A 16,375-nucleotide genomic window follows, 5' to 3' on the forward strand; every position below is an offset into this window, starting at 1 on the left:
TTATGGGTCACAACATATTTAGCCCGTTTTGGGATTTTTTTTGTAATAACCTAGCTACGTTACCTCCGGCTTTTTATTACCATTGTAGGGGTACTCTTTTTTCTTGTGTAGGCCCACAAGGTTTTAATGAAGCCCCATTTTCGGTTTTAATGGAATAATAAAGTCTTTTGGCAAAAATTAAAAAATAAAAAAAATAATTATAAAATGGAGAAATACATTATCATTTTAAAATTAAAATAACTACGTTTTTTGTTTTTTAGTATTAAAATTTACCCCCTAAGTAATTAATATGCTTACAATTACCTCCAACGGAAAAAAATGGCATTTTCAGAGGAATGTTTCATGGAATCAAAAAGATTCCATCAAAAGTAATACCGTAGGAGGATTTTCGTAACCACGCCAACACAAGGGAGATTTTTGTAATTAGAACTTACTTTAGGGGGTTTCTCGTAATTTACCCCACAATAAATTTCAATTAAAACCGAAACCTGGAAACGAAAAAGGACAAAAAAATTAAATGAGAAGTTTGTTGAACTCATATATGTAATCGGTCCTTCCTATCTGTAATCTGTAACTATGAAAATCGACTGTAGTTTTTGCCTAAGAGCATCTCCAGAGTTGTAAGCTAAAAATCGGAATACTATCAGCTCAAATTTGGTCGTCTATTCCAATCACACCCTCTAGGGTGAAAGTCGGATAAAACGGATCGAAAGTAACCTTTTCGGACTTTATTTTTCTTCGAAAGTACAAAATTAATTCCTACTCCAATTTCAAAATTTTCCAAATCTATAAATTATTTTCAACTACAAAAGTTATGGAAATTTCGGAAATCACATGAGTTTTAACATTTATAAAAAGATTCGGAAACTTTCATAAATTTAAAAAAATAAAAACCACCCAGTTTTATAAAATCATAAAACTAAAACTACTAATATGATATATTCTAGGGCAAATGATGAAAAACCCAGTGGTAAGGCCTAATTACAAAAATTCCCCTCATGTTTGCGTGATTATGAAAATCCCCTTCCGACAGTGCTTGACGGTTAAATTCATAGAAATATATTTTGTCCATGTTACTCTTATGATATTTGAAAAACAATAAAGGAACAATTATATACGAGAACCCCCCACCCCCCACCCCCCTCCCCGAGGTAATGTGTAACTACAAAATATCTCCCATATTTACGTAACTACGAAAAACACCATGAGGTATGTTGTCATCTTACACAGACACTTTATAGTTCTACTTTTTCACGAAAAAAATAATATATTGATAATTACCCTAATATCTCTCGAAAGAAAGAAGTAAAATCGATGATTTCTCTGCTTTTATTGAGTTAAAAAAAATTATGATTTATTTATATTTAATATATACTTTATGCACTTCGTGTGTTTAAAATTTATTAAAAAATAATGCAAATATTTGTAGCGCAAAATAAGAAATACGAGAATATTTAAAAAATATGTACGCGATTGTATTTAATAAAAAAAATAAAAAAATACATAAAAATATGAAAAAAATAAATAAATAAATTTTATGTTACAAGGTATGTTTAATTATTATTATTATTATTATTATTATTATTATTATTATTATTATTATTATTATTATTATTATTATTATTATTATTATTATTATTATTATTATTATTATTATTATTATTATTATTATTATTATTATTATTATTATTATTATTCTTATTCTTATTATTATTATTATTATTATTATTATTATTATTATTATTATTATTATTATTATTATTATTATTATTATTATTATTATTATTATTATTATTATTATTATTATTATTATTATTATTATTATTATTATTATTATTATTATTATTATTATTATTATTATTATTATTATTATTATTATTATTATTATTATTATTATTATTATTATTATTATTATTATTATTATTATTATTATTATTATTATTATTATTATTATTATTATTATTATTATTATGATTATTATTATTATTATTATTATTATTATTATTATTATGTATATATATATTTATATTTAATAATTATAAAATGGAGAAATACATTATAGTTTTAAAATTAAAATAACTACGTCTTTTTAAAATATATTACAATTTACCCCCTAAGTAATTAGTATGCTTAAAATATATTTCAAGGCGTTATTTTTGTTCCACAATGTCCATTGAAAATTAACTTTTGGGGCAAAGTACAATCAAAATAATATTTCGAAGGGGGTTTATCTCTTTTCTGAATTTTTAGAGAGGAAAGTGCCAAACCGGTAAATTTATAGGGGTTGAATGCATTTTGCCCTAAAGTTTTTATCCTAAAACACTTTACTAATAATGAAATACAAATAATATTTGTTTTACATTTATTATTATTAATATCTTTATTATTTAATAGTAGGAAAAAAAAATAGAAAAAAAATGAAGAAAAAAAAATTGAACTTCTCTATCTTGGCAAACCCATTCATCAAACGCGAACACCATCTCTCTCTGATGTCCAAAGAAACTCAGTCATTGCGTTAATCTTCATGCTAATTGTCTTGCCCTTCTTTGTTTTCTCGATCAAGGTATTTCTTGCTACCAATTTCTCTCAATATATATAAATTGTTCATCGAATTTACTTTTCAAAAAGCCCTAGTTCTACTAAATTTCGTTATTTTAAATTATGTGTCTTCTTGTTTGTAAATTAAGGGTTGTACGATTCTTTATAGTTTAGAAATCAATTTTGTTCTACAATGGTTTTTTTTTCTTTTTTGAAAGCTCTGATGACATTTTTGATTGAGGGAAAGAATGACATTTTTTGAAAGATCCAATTGTGAATTTGTGATACATGTATCTGTTGATAAATAAAATAAATTGCATGTATAGAAACAAATAGTAGTTTTGTTTAATTTGTATATATTTTCTCTTTTAATTTTATATTGTTCTTCGAGTAATGATAAGAAGCAAGTAATGACAAGAAGCAGGCAGACATTTTATTCCTGTTAAGAGAATATATGCTAAATCTTTCTAATGGAATAATATTGTAATTGAAAGTTTGTTACTTTAAAGAACTACTATGCATGTTTCATGTTTACAGCATAGCTATGTGGTAATATTGAAATTCGAAGGTTGATAATTTGTTTACAGAATTATACTATTGCGCAAATATAAATTAATGAAGAGTCTTTTCTGCATTTGGAAAATAAATTAAGGTCTATTCTTAACACCCCATTCTATATATATTAGACCATACTCATTATGCGTCTTTTGCTTTATGTGTTTACTTGCTATAGTGTTCATAGTATTATTCTTTTATGTAATTCATGTCAGTTATTACATAATCTAATATTTTTACCTCTCTTTTCTCTTTTAGTATAAAAGTTGCTAATGGATAAGACTTGGATCAAGCTCAATAATTTTACTTCAGAAGAATATGTTAATGGAGTTAAAAATTTCATGAGATTTGCTGTACAGCATATTGGGGAGAGAAATGATATGCCTTGTCCATGTGGAGATTGTTTAAATCAGAGTTTGCACCCACCTTACTTGGTTAAATTGCATTTACTCACTAATGGGATAGATATTTTTTATAATGAATGGGTGCATCATGGTGAAAAGTCTAATAAATATGTGGAAGATAAGAATGTTCATGATAATGTAGATGAGACATTTGAAGAGGAAGAGATGTTGGAGGATTTGAATTTTGGGATGCAGAATTTTGATGATGATTATGAAGGTCCATTCGACCATTGTGATGATACTCATGCTGGTCAACCAAATCTCGTATCTGATGATGAAGTGGGAAATTTTCATAAATTGCTGAAAGATACACGACGTAAGTTATATCCTGGTTGCTCCAAATCATTGTTATCTTTCCTTGTCAAACTACTTCACATAAAGGTTTTGAACCGAATGACTAATAAATGTTATGACATGATTATTGATTTATTCAAACAATATCTGCCTGATGGTCATATTATTCCTTCATCGTTTTATGAATCAAGAAAGGTATTAAAAGATATTGGGTTGGGTTACGAGTTTATCCATGCATGTAAAAATGATTGCATTCTCTTTTGGAAAGAACACGAGACCTTAATTAACTGTCCAATATGCAAAGAATCTAGATGGAAAGTAAATGATGGAAAAGGAAAACAAATTCCTCATAAAGTTTTGCGCTATTTTCCTCTAAAGCCAAGACTGCAAAGACTTTATCTATCGAGAAAGACAACGTCTGATATGCGATGGTATAAAGATGGAAAAATTGACGAAGAAGGTACAATGATCCATCCATCAGATTCTGAAGCTTGGAAAGATCTCGATAAAAAATATCCATGGTTTGCTCAAGATCCAAGAAACGTCCGCCTTGGACTAGCCACTGATGGGTTTAATCCTTTCGGTAACATGAATAACTCCTATAGTATATGGCCGGTGATTTTGGTGCCATATAACTTACCCCCTTGGTTATGCATGAAAGAACCTTATTTTATTATGTCCCTATTAATTCCGGGTCCTAGGTCACCTGGAAGAGATATTGATGTATATTTGAGACCTTTGGTAGATGATCTCAAGGAGTTATGGGAATCTGGAGTAAGAACGAGAGATGCTAAAACTGGAGAGTTTTTTGTTTTACATGCTGCAATTTTGTGGACAATTCATGATTTTCCTGCGTATGGTGATATTTCTGGACATCGAACAAAGGGATATTGTGCTTGTCCAAGATGTAGTTCCGAAACTCCTTCACAAAGGCTAAGGAGCAAGATTGGTTATATCGGCCACAGGCGTTACTTGCCACGCAATCATCCATATCGTAGAAGTCTCAAATTTAATGGTCGGACAGAACACCGATCAAAACCGATGGAGCTTTCTAATGCTGAAATTCTTATACAGCTACAAAATGTAGAAAATGTTGTGCTTGGCAAGCAGCCCATGGATAAAAAACGAAAACGTCCTTCGCATGACTTATGTTGGACAAAAAAAAGTATATTATTTGAGTTGCCATATTGGTCTAAACTAAAATTACGGCACAATCTTGATGTAATGCACATTGAGAAGAATATATGTGATAATGTGATGGGAACTATATTAGATATTGATGGTAAAACAAAGGATACTGAAAAGTCTCGTTTAGATTTAGAGGATATAGGTGTAAGAAGTGAGTTACACTTGAAGCCAATAGAAGGTGCCAAAGCAAATAAAGAAGGTAAGCTGAAGTGTTTAAAGCCGCGTGCACTTTATACCCTATCCCGAAAGGAGAAAAAAGATTTTTGTGAGTTCTTGAAAGGAGTAAAATTCCCGGATGGGTACGCCGCAAATATATCCAGATGTGTGAATATCAAAGATGGTAAGATAACAGGGCTGAAAAGTCATGATTGTCATGTTCTATTACAACGTTTGCTTCCTGTAGGGTTGCGTGGTTACTTACATAAAGATGTTCTTAATGCTATTACCGAGTTGACAAGTTTTTTCAGACAGTTATGTTCTAGAAAATTGAGTTTGGATGTCCTTGAAAATTTGGAGAAAATGATTCCTGTGATATTAAGCAAGTTAGAAATGATATTTCCACCTGCTTTCTTTGATGTGATGGTCCATCTAGCAATTCATTTGGCACAAGAAGCAAAGATTGGTGGACCTGTTCACTATAGATGGATGTACCCTATCGAAAGGTAACGAATTTAGTTTTACTTTTTCTTTTCTTGATTTGTTTGCTTAGTTGCATAGCTTATATTTTTTTATCTATGTTATGTGTCAGATTTATAGGTATTTTCATATAATTATAGGTATCTTGGTAGTCTGAAAGGGATGGTTCGAAATAGAGCTCGTCCCGAAGGCTCAATCGCAGAGGCTTATATCGTGAAAGAGTGTTTGAGTTTTTGTTCATTGTATCTCCATGAAATTGAGACGAAATACAATAGAGAGCAAAGAAATTATGATGGTGAGGAACATCCAGATGCAACAATCTCTGTTTTTCGAAGTAAAATTCGAACTTTTGGAGAAACAGATTTTGTACAGTTGACTCCTCAACAATATAGTTCATTGCATTGGTTTGTCTTGAATAATTGCGTGGAGTTAGATTCATATTTGAGGTAAGTAGAATTTTTAAATACCATAACAGCACTTAAATGTTATTTGATGGGTTAATTTTTCATTTTACAGGGAGCATGAAGAGGAACTTAAACAAGAAAATCCTATTGGTTGGGAGACTAGACAAAAGAAAGAGTTTGCTACATGGTTTGATAGTCGAGTAAGATCTCGAAATTATGTTTTCATTTTTTTCATATATTAATATTTTCCTTATTTAACACATGTTAACTCACATTATTTCATAAAATTAGATGAAAACGTTGAGCAGCATAAAATCCCCAGAAGCTACCAATGAACTTCTTGCACTTGCTTCTGGGCCTGATTATCGTATTAGTAAATGTAGTGGGTGCATCGTAGAAGGTGTCAAGTATCTATCAAGCAAAAGAGATTCTAGACGGGTGACACAAAATAGTGGAGTTTGTACACATTCTGTTCACAAAGGTAAAATGATCAAATTTTATGGTGTCTTAGAAGATGTGATTGAGTTGAGCTATACCCACGGTTACCGATGCGTACTATTCAGTTGCAAATGGTTTAATTTGGACCGGAACAAATTAGTAAAGATAGATAGTGATCTTACAAGCTTAAATGTGGGTGAGTTATGGTATGAAAGTGAACCTTATATTTTAGCAAATCAAGTATCCCAAGTGTTCTATGTCAGTGATACAAAATTAGGTGGAAATTGGAAAGTAGTTCAACATGTACAACATCGACATCTTTTCGACCCATCATTCATTCGATTAATCGATGGAAATGAACCTGATACAAATGACGCGTATCAACAAGAAAGTTGTGCTCATATTAACATTCAAGATAGTGATCAAGAGATTGGATTGATACACCGTAATAATGAAGCTCCTTTGGAGATCGAAATTCCAGAAAAGATAATTTATCCACGTGATAAAGATGAAGGAGAAGATGATGATGGAGAAGATGACACTCTAGATGAGTATTGGAGCAGCGACGATGAAGTTGCATCTCATGCTGACATAGATAGCGACTTGGAATAGTAAAAAGATCCAGGTATAAAGAATTTAAAATAATTTCTGCTATTTTCAATGTTTATTATTTGAGATTTATTTATTTTTATTGTTTGGATATTGGTCGTATATGTAACATTGGTGCTCCAGTGGGTCAATTTACAATTTGCAAGAATTTCAACATGGGTTGAACAAGTTATTCAACATGAGGTAATTACTTTTTTTCATAGTGATATTTAAAACTTAAATGACATTTATCTGTAGCAAGTGTCCACTCACATCCACAATATTCAGCAAGAAAGTTGAATGTGACTAAATTGGTATGGAGCTGAGGTTGTATGCTCAATTCATAACTTGCCCGTTTCTGGTTTAGTTGATCCTTAATTATTTTCTCGTAACTTTCTTTTTTCCTTTTTGCTTTTTTTTACGTCTTAATTTGTCTGAGAATAGTGTTTATGTATGTGATTGGGGTTTTACATTTTCAAGAAATTAATTAATGAGAAACTTCGGTGTTTTTTTTCCTTTACAGGGCAAAATCATGGTTGAATGTGGTACAAGTATAACTGACTTTCAAGAACTTGCAAGGCAAGCCCTTAAAAAAATGTATGTTCAGGTCAAGGGTTCAAATATTGAAGCTTTTGCTTCTGCGTCTTTTGATGATTCATTATGCTGGGAGGTATATATATATATATATATATATATATATATATAATCTTATCAAGTATTTGAACTTTTCATTTTGTTTGTGATTTTTAAGATAATAACTCCGATTTTAAGGTGAAAAGAAATTCACTAGGGACATCAATAAATATTTTATTATCAAGTTCAACAAAGGCACAAAAATTAAATCATTAAGGTCTACATGATTGTTGAGGATCTTCGCATGTGATCGTACCCTTAGTTGCTATAATTTATCTTTTTTCTTTTGAAATATTGCCGAAGTCACCTGAAAATATTACCAGACTGAGGTATATTTCTAGTTCATTGTATGTATTATGTCCTAACATTATAGCTTCAGTATATTGAACTGGTATGTGTGAGTATCTATCGTGGATTCTGAATATGTGTAGTGCTTTTTCGTTGTTGATTGAAGTATTATATTTGGGGTCCATCATATTATTAGTATCTAGTAGCAGTTGGTATAGATTCATGAAAAAGTTCTTAAGTTGGATGTCATACTTGATACTGCTCAATTTTTTAGTTTATCAAAGTTTTCATTTTGTTCATGTTAAATATTTTTGCAGGAATTGTAGTTACAAATGACGAAACTGATTACGTCCGAGAATTAGATGTCACTCACCTGACAACAAAGCTTAGTTTTTTCGCTTATCTTTTTGGCATTATTTTTTTTGTCTCAAGTCATTTGACTATTTTATCGACCAAAAAAGTGCTAGTTTGGCTGTAATTTACATTTGTATTACACTATGTTACACTTTGTGACCATAAATTTCATTGAACTCATATTACTTGATTGACTTTTGACATATTTGTTGTTTCTATATGATGGTAGTCAATGATTGAAATAACCCAAACTCAAGATGGGGAAGTAGGAGACGAGCCAACATCTGTCATTTTCCTTGGTATGTATTCAATATTTAATTTATTTTCTATGAAAAAAGATGGTACTTTTTCTACTGTCCACTTGTTAGCGCATGTCTAGTACATATGAATGCTATCGACGTTTATGTGGTGTATTTATGTGAATTTTCTAATGATTAGACATTTTTTAGAATATACACACATGCTAGTGTATATTATAGTCAAAATTTAATATTATATATGCTTATAATGAGTTTTTTTGTTCAAATTAATATATATATATATATATATATATATATATATATATATATATATATATATATATATATATATATATATATATATATATGTATATATATATATATATATATATATATATATATATATATATATGTATGTATATCTATATATTTATATTTATAATTATACATTATTTTTTATTGGTGCAATGTGATGATATTAATTGGTTGTCTGTCCAAAATTTTGGGGTAGAATATCTTTAGTTTTTTGTTATGTTTCTTTAGATATGAAGTCTTGATTGATTTCTTTATATTTGACTGATCCATTTGATCAAGGTGGTAAAATCATTCATGTTGCGAAAAAAAGCCTTCATTGACGATAAATATCATCCCACAGTCACATGCATGTTCGGGTAATGGTGATTACTATTTAATTTATAGTTGCTTGGCTGAGTTATCTAGATTGTAGTAACACGTTTTTTTCTATTGATCAACAGATTACAGTCAAGCTCTGGAACAGGCTATTTTTGTATATGGCGAAATTGCAATGAATGCAGTATATGATCGTAAGTTTATTGCTCCTATTATTATTTACAGTGTGAACATGGTTTAATTTTTTAACACATACACCTTATTCTAGTCCTACCAGATTTTTGTCAATACTTTGTAGGTGCTAGGTAATAGATCTATAAAGAGTATGGTCTACGGGTGCAATTGTTTTATCTTGAAGTTGTTCACTAATAATTGTTGTTGAAGTTATTATTTTATCTCGTCAATCAAATTAGTCGTGGTGTATCGGAACTTTTTTTTTTTAAATCTGGTGATTGAGCTTTTACCTGCATAAAATTGGTGTATCTATTTCTTAGATATGTAAGAATGACGGCTTATCATTTTTTTTTTCTGATTGTACTCATGTGGATTTAAAGCTGGAGAGTGTGTTGATGAGACCATCATATAGCAATTCAGCCTCTTGTGTCGCACGTTCGGAAAATATTGATTCGACAATCGTAGTGAAGTGACTATTTGAGTGAGATAGTATATAGGGCAGATAGAGTTATTGGTGGGAGGAGACAATTTGATGAACCAAAAGAGTTATTCTGATCTAATCATTATGACACTCAAGAGTGCTCACATCACACAATTGTGGGAAAATGCGTAGTTCACACTTTCAAGAATTATATTAAGCAGGGCAGTGTTGGTGTAGACAAATATTATTGTCGCTTTGAGTACAAACCTGCCTCTGCAGCTTTTTGGCCTAATCGAGTGGCAAAATGTGTGTGTTGGATTACGGATATACAAATTGTTTTTTCTTGGGTTTGTTTTTCGTTATATTGTGAATTGGTGTAGTCTGTTTGTTATGGTACATATATAATGATTGGTGATATAGCATTATATGAGATGTCCGAGTAATTTTTGTAAGTATCATCAACTTGTGTATTTACATTTTGTAGTTTCTCTGTTATTTTTCAGATAGACTAGATGATACAACCAATAGCTATTATTTTGTCACCGTTTCTTGGTCTTTAACATATAAATGATTTAGCAACCAGTTATTATTTTACGGGGACTCGATGAGTATTATAATATGGTAGCAACAAACATTAATATTATTGCGACTAGTCATTTTATTGCTATATTGGTATCTTTGATCACTCAAAACGACATGGTCATTGTATATATTTTATGTGTCTCTATAGCGACTATTCTTTTAACGACCAAAACGACATGGTCATTGTATGTTGTATCTACTGCGACTATCATTTTTACCAACCACAAAGAAATGGTTGTTGTATGTGTATTTATAGCGACCATTCATTTAACTACCAAACCGACATGGTCATTATATGTGGATTTATAGCGACTATTCTTTTAACAACCAAATCGATATGGTCATTGTATGTGTATCTATTGCGACTATCATTTACCAACCAACAAACAATGGTCGTTGTATATGTATCAACAGCGACTATTCTTTTAACAACCAAAATGATGTGGTCATTATATGTGTATCTATTGCGACTATCCTTTACCAACTAACAAAAAATGGTCGTTGTACGTGTATCAGTAGCGACTATTCTTTTAACAACCAAAACAATATGGTCATTGTATGTGTATCTACAGAGACTATGCATTTACCAACCACATGATATGGTCATTGTATGTGTATCTATAGCGACTATGTTTATACAACAACGACCATAAATCTTAATTTTAGCGAGTAGAAATTCGTCACTGGTAATTACATCTTTAGTGAATGCAAAGTATGTGGTCACTGTATGTGTATCTATAGTGACGATGTTAATACTACAACAACCATAAATCTTGGTATCAGCGAGTACAAATTTGACGCTGACGATTACATCTTTACTGACCATTATTAGATGGTCACAAAAGTATAGACTTTTAATGACAAACTAAAAAACTCGTCACTGAGTACTTTTAGTAGCTAACCTATCGTGGCCATTTTTATTTGGTCACTATATATTTTAGCGACCATTTTTGTACTTTTAGCAACCATACCATAGGGTCGCTAAAACCAATTTTTCTTGTAGTGTTTCTTGCCAGTTGCTAGCTGCTCTCGAAAAAATTAATATAATAATATTAAATATTATTTTTCAATATATACAGGATTACAGGTTATACAACTATACACATATACTACACGATACGCATCTGACTTTTCTCTGAAGAAAAGTAGAAAATAAAATTGAAAAGGAGTATAGAATAAACAATTGGGGAGCTTTACGTTTAACCTTCGCCAGCCACAAGGTTGGGCTTATTTTCTGGGTCACAACAATATTATATTATATTCTCTCCTTTGTTTGTTTTTTTTTTTTTTTTTTTTTTTTTTGCTTTTTTGTATTTAACTATGGATCAGATTAGAAGTAGAGACGAAGAGAATAGAGTTGTGTGGAAATATGTCACTAAAATCAGAAAATTGGGGGACGATGGTGTGAATTGAAAATGGGTTGTAATTTATGTCATCAAGAAAAACAAGGAAGTTATATCAAGGTTAGAGCTCACCTCTTAAACATTACGAAGCAAGCGATTGCAGGTTGCACGAGTGTTGGGACGGAAGATATTTCTGAAATGATGAAGATAGAAGAAGATGTAACACAAAAAAATATGAAGTCACAACCTAAAAAAGTGTCTTTACCGAAAACTACGATGAATCCATTGTCTGGTGAAGCAGGAGGTTCAAATCTTTTGAATTTGAAGAAGAGACGAGTAGACGACTCACCAATTTCTAGAGCTTTAGATTTACAAACTAGAGATAAATTGGATGGAGAAATTGCTAGGATGTTTTATACTGCGGCATACCTTTTAATGTTGTTCATACTCCTTATTTTCTGAGCTCTTTTGTACTTGCTGCTAATAATTCATTGGGTGGTTATGTTCCTCCCAACTTTAATAAATTGAGAACCACATTGTTCCAGCAAGAAAAGGCACACGTGGAAAGGTTGTTGGAACCTATTAAGAGCACTTGGTTTGAAAATGGTGTTAGTATTGTGACTGATGCTTGGAATGACCCACAAAGGAGACATTCGATTAATAATATATTTTTTTTTCTGAGTCTAGTCCTATGTTTGTCAAATATGTGGATTGTTTGGATGAGATAAAAGATAAACAATTTATTGTAAATCTGTTGCGCGAAGTAATCGACGAGGTTGGACATGAAAAAGTTGTTCATGTTATTACTGATAATGCTAGGAATTGTAAGGTCGATGGATAAATTATTGAAGGCGTGTTTCCTAATACTTATTGGACTCCTTGTATTGTACTCACTGTCAATCTTGCTTTGAAGAATACTTTTCTGCAGATAAAAATGCGGAAGGCTCTGTTACACATATACGTCAAATTGGAGAAGTGTCCACGTGTTAGACACGTTTCCGACATGAAACGCACAAATACGCGTATAGTACGCTTGTGGGGCGTGTCAGTAATTCTTTATTAGTTGGACACACTTATCCAAAATTGACACGCGTGTCAAAGAAGAAAAAAAATATTTATTTTTCGGTTGTACCCTACTGTCGTAATATTTATTTCTTGCTAGTTGCCAGCTACTCTGCAAAAAACTAATATAATAATACTAAATATTAGTTTTCAATGTGTATAGGATTACAGATTATTCAACTATACACATATGCTACACGATACACATCTGACTTTTCTTTTAAGAAAAGTAGAAAATAAAATTGAGAAAGAGTATAGAATAAACAACTAGGGAGGATTTTGTTTGACCTTCGCCAGCCACGAGGTTGGACTTATTTTCTGGGGCACAACAATATTCTATTATATTCTCTCCTTTGTTTGTTTGTTTGTTTTTTTGTTTTTTGTATTTAACTATGGATAATATTAGAAGTAAAGATGAAGAGAATAATGTTGTGTGGAAATATGTTACTAAAATCTGAAAATTGGGGGACAATGGTGGTAATTGAAAATGAGTTCTAATTTATGTCATCAAGAAAAACAAGGAAGTTACACGATGGTTAAAGCTCACCTCTTAAACATTTAGAAGCCAGGAATTGCAGGTTGCACGAGTGTTGGCAATGCTGATATTTCTGAAAGATGAAGATGGAAGATGTAACACAGCAAATTATAAATTCACAACCTAAGAAAGTGTCGTTACCCAAAACTACGATGAATCCATTGTCTGGTGAAGCATGAGCTTCAAATATTTTGAATTTGAAGAAGGGACGAGTAGGTGACTCACCAATTGCTAGAGCATTTGATTTACAAACTAGAGATCAATTGGATGCATAGATTGCTAGGATGTTTTATACTAGGGCATACCTTTTAATCTTGCTAATACTCCTTATTTTCTGAGCTCTTTTGTATTTGCTGCTAATCATTCATTGGGTGGTTATGTTCCTGCCAACCTCAATAAATTGAGAATCATATTGCTCCAGCAAGAAAAGGCACATGTGGAGAGGTTGTTCGAACATTATTAAGAGAACTTGATTCGAAAAAGGTGTTAGTATTGTGAGTTGTGCTTGGAGTGACCTAGAGAGGAGACCTTTAATTAATATTATGGTGTTTTTTTAGTCTGGTCCTAAGTTTGTCAAAAATGTGGATTGTTAGGGTGAGATAAAAGATAAACAATTTATTGCAAATCTCTTGAAAGAAGTAATGAACGGGGTTGGACATGAAAAAGTTGTTCATGTTATTACTGATAATATTAAAAATTGTAAGGGCGCTGGAGAAATTATGGAAGGCATGTTTCCTAATATTTATTGGACTACTTGTATTGTTCATATTCACAATCTTGTTTAGAATAATATTTATGCAGCTAGAAATGCGGGAGGCTCTGTTACACAGATACGTCAAATTGGAGAAGTGTCCACGTGTCAGACATGTTTCCGACATGAAATGCATAAATTCGCGTATAGTACGCTTGTGGGGCATGGCAGTAATGTTTAACTAGCTGGACACGCGTATCAAAATTGACACGCATGTCAAAAAAGAAAAAAAATAGCAGCCTTATCTTCAAAAGCCCAAAAGGCAAAACTTGTTTTTTTTATTTTTCGGCTGTACCCTACTACCGTAATATTTATTTCTTGTCAGCTGCCAGCTACTCTGCAGAATACTAATATAATAATATTAAATATTAGCTTTTAATGTATACATGATTACATGATATGTAGTTATACGCCTATACTGCACAATATACATCTGTTCTTTGGAGAAAAGTAGAAAACAAAATTGAAAAGGAGTATAGATTAAACATTTGGGGTGCTTTTTGTTTGACCTTCACCAGCCAGGAGGTTGGACTTATTTTTTGGGTCACGACAATATTATATTATATTCCCTCATTTGTTTGTTTGTTTTTTTGTTTTTGTTTTTTTTATTTAACTTTGGATCATATTAGAATTATAGAAGAAGATAAAAATATTCTATTTAAATGTCACTAAAATCGGCAAATTGGGGGTTGGTGGTGGTAATTGCAAATGAGATTGTAATTTATGTCATCAAGAAAAACAAGGAAGTTACACAAGGGTTAGTGCTCACTTCTAAAAATTTAAGAAGCAAGGCATTGAAGCTTGCACGAGTGTTGGCAAGGATAATATTTCTTAAATGATGAAGATGGAATAAGATGTAACACAAAAAATTATGAATTCACAACCTAAGAAAGTGTCTTTACCGAAAACTACGATGAATGCATTGTATGGTGAACCAGGAGGTTCAAATCCTTTGAATTTGAAGAAGAGACAAGTAGACGACTCACCTATTGCTAGAGCTTTTGATTTACAAACTATAGATCAATTGGATGCAGAAATTGTTTGGATATTTTATACTGGGGGCATATCTCTTAATCTTGCTAATAATCCTTATTTTCTGAGCTCTTTTGTATTTGCTGCTCATCACTTATTGGGTGGTTATGTTCATCCCAGCTTCAATAAATTGACAACAACATTGCTCCATTAAGAAAAGTCACACGTGGAGAGGTTGTTGTAACCTATTAAGAGCACTTGGTTCAAAAAATGTGTTAGTGATTAGAGTGACCCACAAATGAGACCTTTGATTAATATTATGGGTTTTTTCATAGTCTGGTCCTATGTTTGTCATAGGTGTGGATTGTTCTGGTGAAATAAAACATAAACAATTTAATTATTATCTGTTGAACAAAGTAATCGACGAGGTTGGACATGAAAATGTTGTTCAAGTTAATACTGACAATGTTAGAAATTGTAAGGCCGCTAGAGAAATTATTGCAGGCATGTTTACTAATATTTATTAGACTCCTTGTATTGTTCATCCTCACATCTTGCTTAGAAGAATATTTGTACAGCTAGAAATGCGGGAAGATCTATGTAATTACACAGATACGTCAAATAGGAGAAGTGTCCACGTGTCAGACACGTTTCCAACACAAAACGCACAAATACGCGTATAGTACACTTGTGGGGCATGTCAATAATTTTTATATAGTTGGACACGCAAATCTAAAATTGACACGCGTGTCAAAGAAGAAAAAAAATAACATCCTTTTCTTGAAAAAACCCAAAAGGCTAAACCTATTCTATTTTTTTTTTATTTTTCGGCTCTACCCTACCGCCGTAATATTTATTTCTTGCCAGTTCCCAGCTACACTGCAAAAAAATAATATAATAATATAAAATATTTGCTTTCATTGTATACAGGATTACAAGCTATACATGATTACAAGCAAATATTTAATAATATTAAATATTTTCTTTCATTGTATACAGGATTACAAGCTATACACTTATACGCCTATATTACACAATACGCATCTGACTTTTCTTTGCAGAAAAGTAGAAAATAAAATTGAACAGGAGTATAAATAAAGATCATACTGTATCATTTACATGGATACACATGGGATACTTTACCTTAAAATAAAGAAACAAATAACACATGCATGGATACCTTGCGCAGAGACCAAGGGAGGAAGAATATTACTTTTATCATTTTGGCGTCACAGTGCATGAGAGCATCATATCATACACTAAAAGAGAGAGAGAGAGAGAGAGAGAGAGAGAGAGAGAGAGAGAGAGAGAGAGAGAGAGAGAGAGAGAGAGAGAGAGAGAGAGCT

At 31.4% G+C, this 16,375-nt stretch overlaps 1 protein-coding gene across 4 annotated transcripts; it reads left to right on the top strand.

Moving 5' to 3' along the window:
* The first annotated feature begins 2,370 nt into the window (after positions 1 to 2,370).
* Positions 2,371 to 10,209, top strand: LOC148771798 (uncharacterized). Of its 4 annotated transcripts, none has more exons than XM_088815521.1 (11): positions 2,371 to 2,563; positions 3,352 to 5,641; positions 5,756 to 6,061; positions 6,132 to 6,219; positions 6,311 to 7,082; positions 7,190 to 7,249; positions 7,569 to 7,715; positions 8,284 to 8,619; positions 9,154 to 9,230; positions 9,315 to 9,383; positions 9,744 to 10,209. In XM_088815521.1, exons 2-5 carry the CDS (start codon positions 3,366 to 3,368, stop codon positions 7,067 to 7,069), a joined length of 3,429 nt encoding a protein of 1,142 aa, XP_088671647.1. In that variant the 5' UTR covers positions 2,371 to 2,563; positions 3,352 to 3,365; the 3' UTR covers positions 7,070 to 7,082; positions 7,190 to 7,249; positions 7,569 to 7,715; positions 8,284 to 8,619; positions 9,154 to 9,230; positions 9,315 to 9,383; positions 9,744 to 10,209. The 4 variants fall into 4 exon arrangements, with proteins under 4 accessions (XP_088671647.1, XP_088671648.1, XP_088671650.1 ...); XM_088815522.1 differs by having other exon boundaries at positions 2,383 to 2,563; positions 7,569 to 7,642; XM_088815523.1 differs by having other exon boundaries at positions 2,420 to 2,563; positions 3,640 to 5,641; positions 7,569 to 7,642.
* Positions 10,210 to 16,375: the final 6,166 nt, after the last annotated feature.

Source organism: Erythranthe guttata, chromosome 3 (genome assembly GCF_056151865.1).
Source record: "Erythranthe guttata isolate IM_541 chromosome 3, IM_541, whole genome shotgun sequence".
Lineage (NCBI taxonomy): Eukaryota > Viridiplantae > Streptophyta > Magnoliopsida > Lamiales > Phrymaceae > Erythranthe > Erythranthe guttata.

Excerpts from the sequence above, each read along its gene's own strand:
- LOC148771798 (XM_088815521.1), top strand. The coding sequence starts at position 3,366 with ATGGATAAGACTTGGATCAAGCTCAATAATTTTACTTCAGAAGAATAT. Across the intron at positions 5,642-5,755 it reads TGGATGTACCCTATCGAAAG|GTATCTTGGTAGTCTGAAAG; the intron begins GTAACGAATTTA and ends ATATAATTATAG. Across the intron at positions 6,220-6,310 it reads CTACATGGTTTGATAGTCGA|ATGAAAACGTTGAGCAGCAT; the intron begins GTAAGATCTCGA and ends TCATAAAATTAG.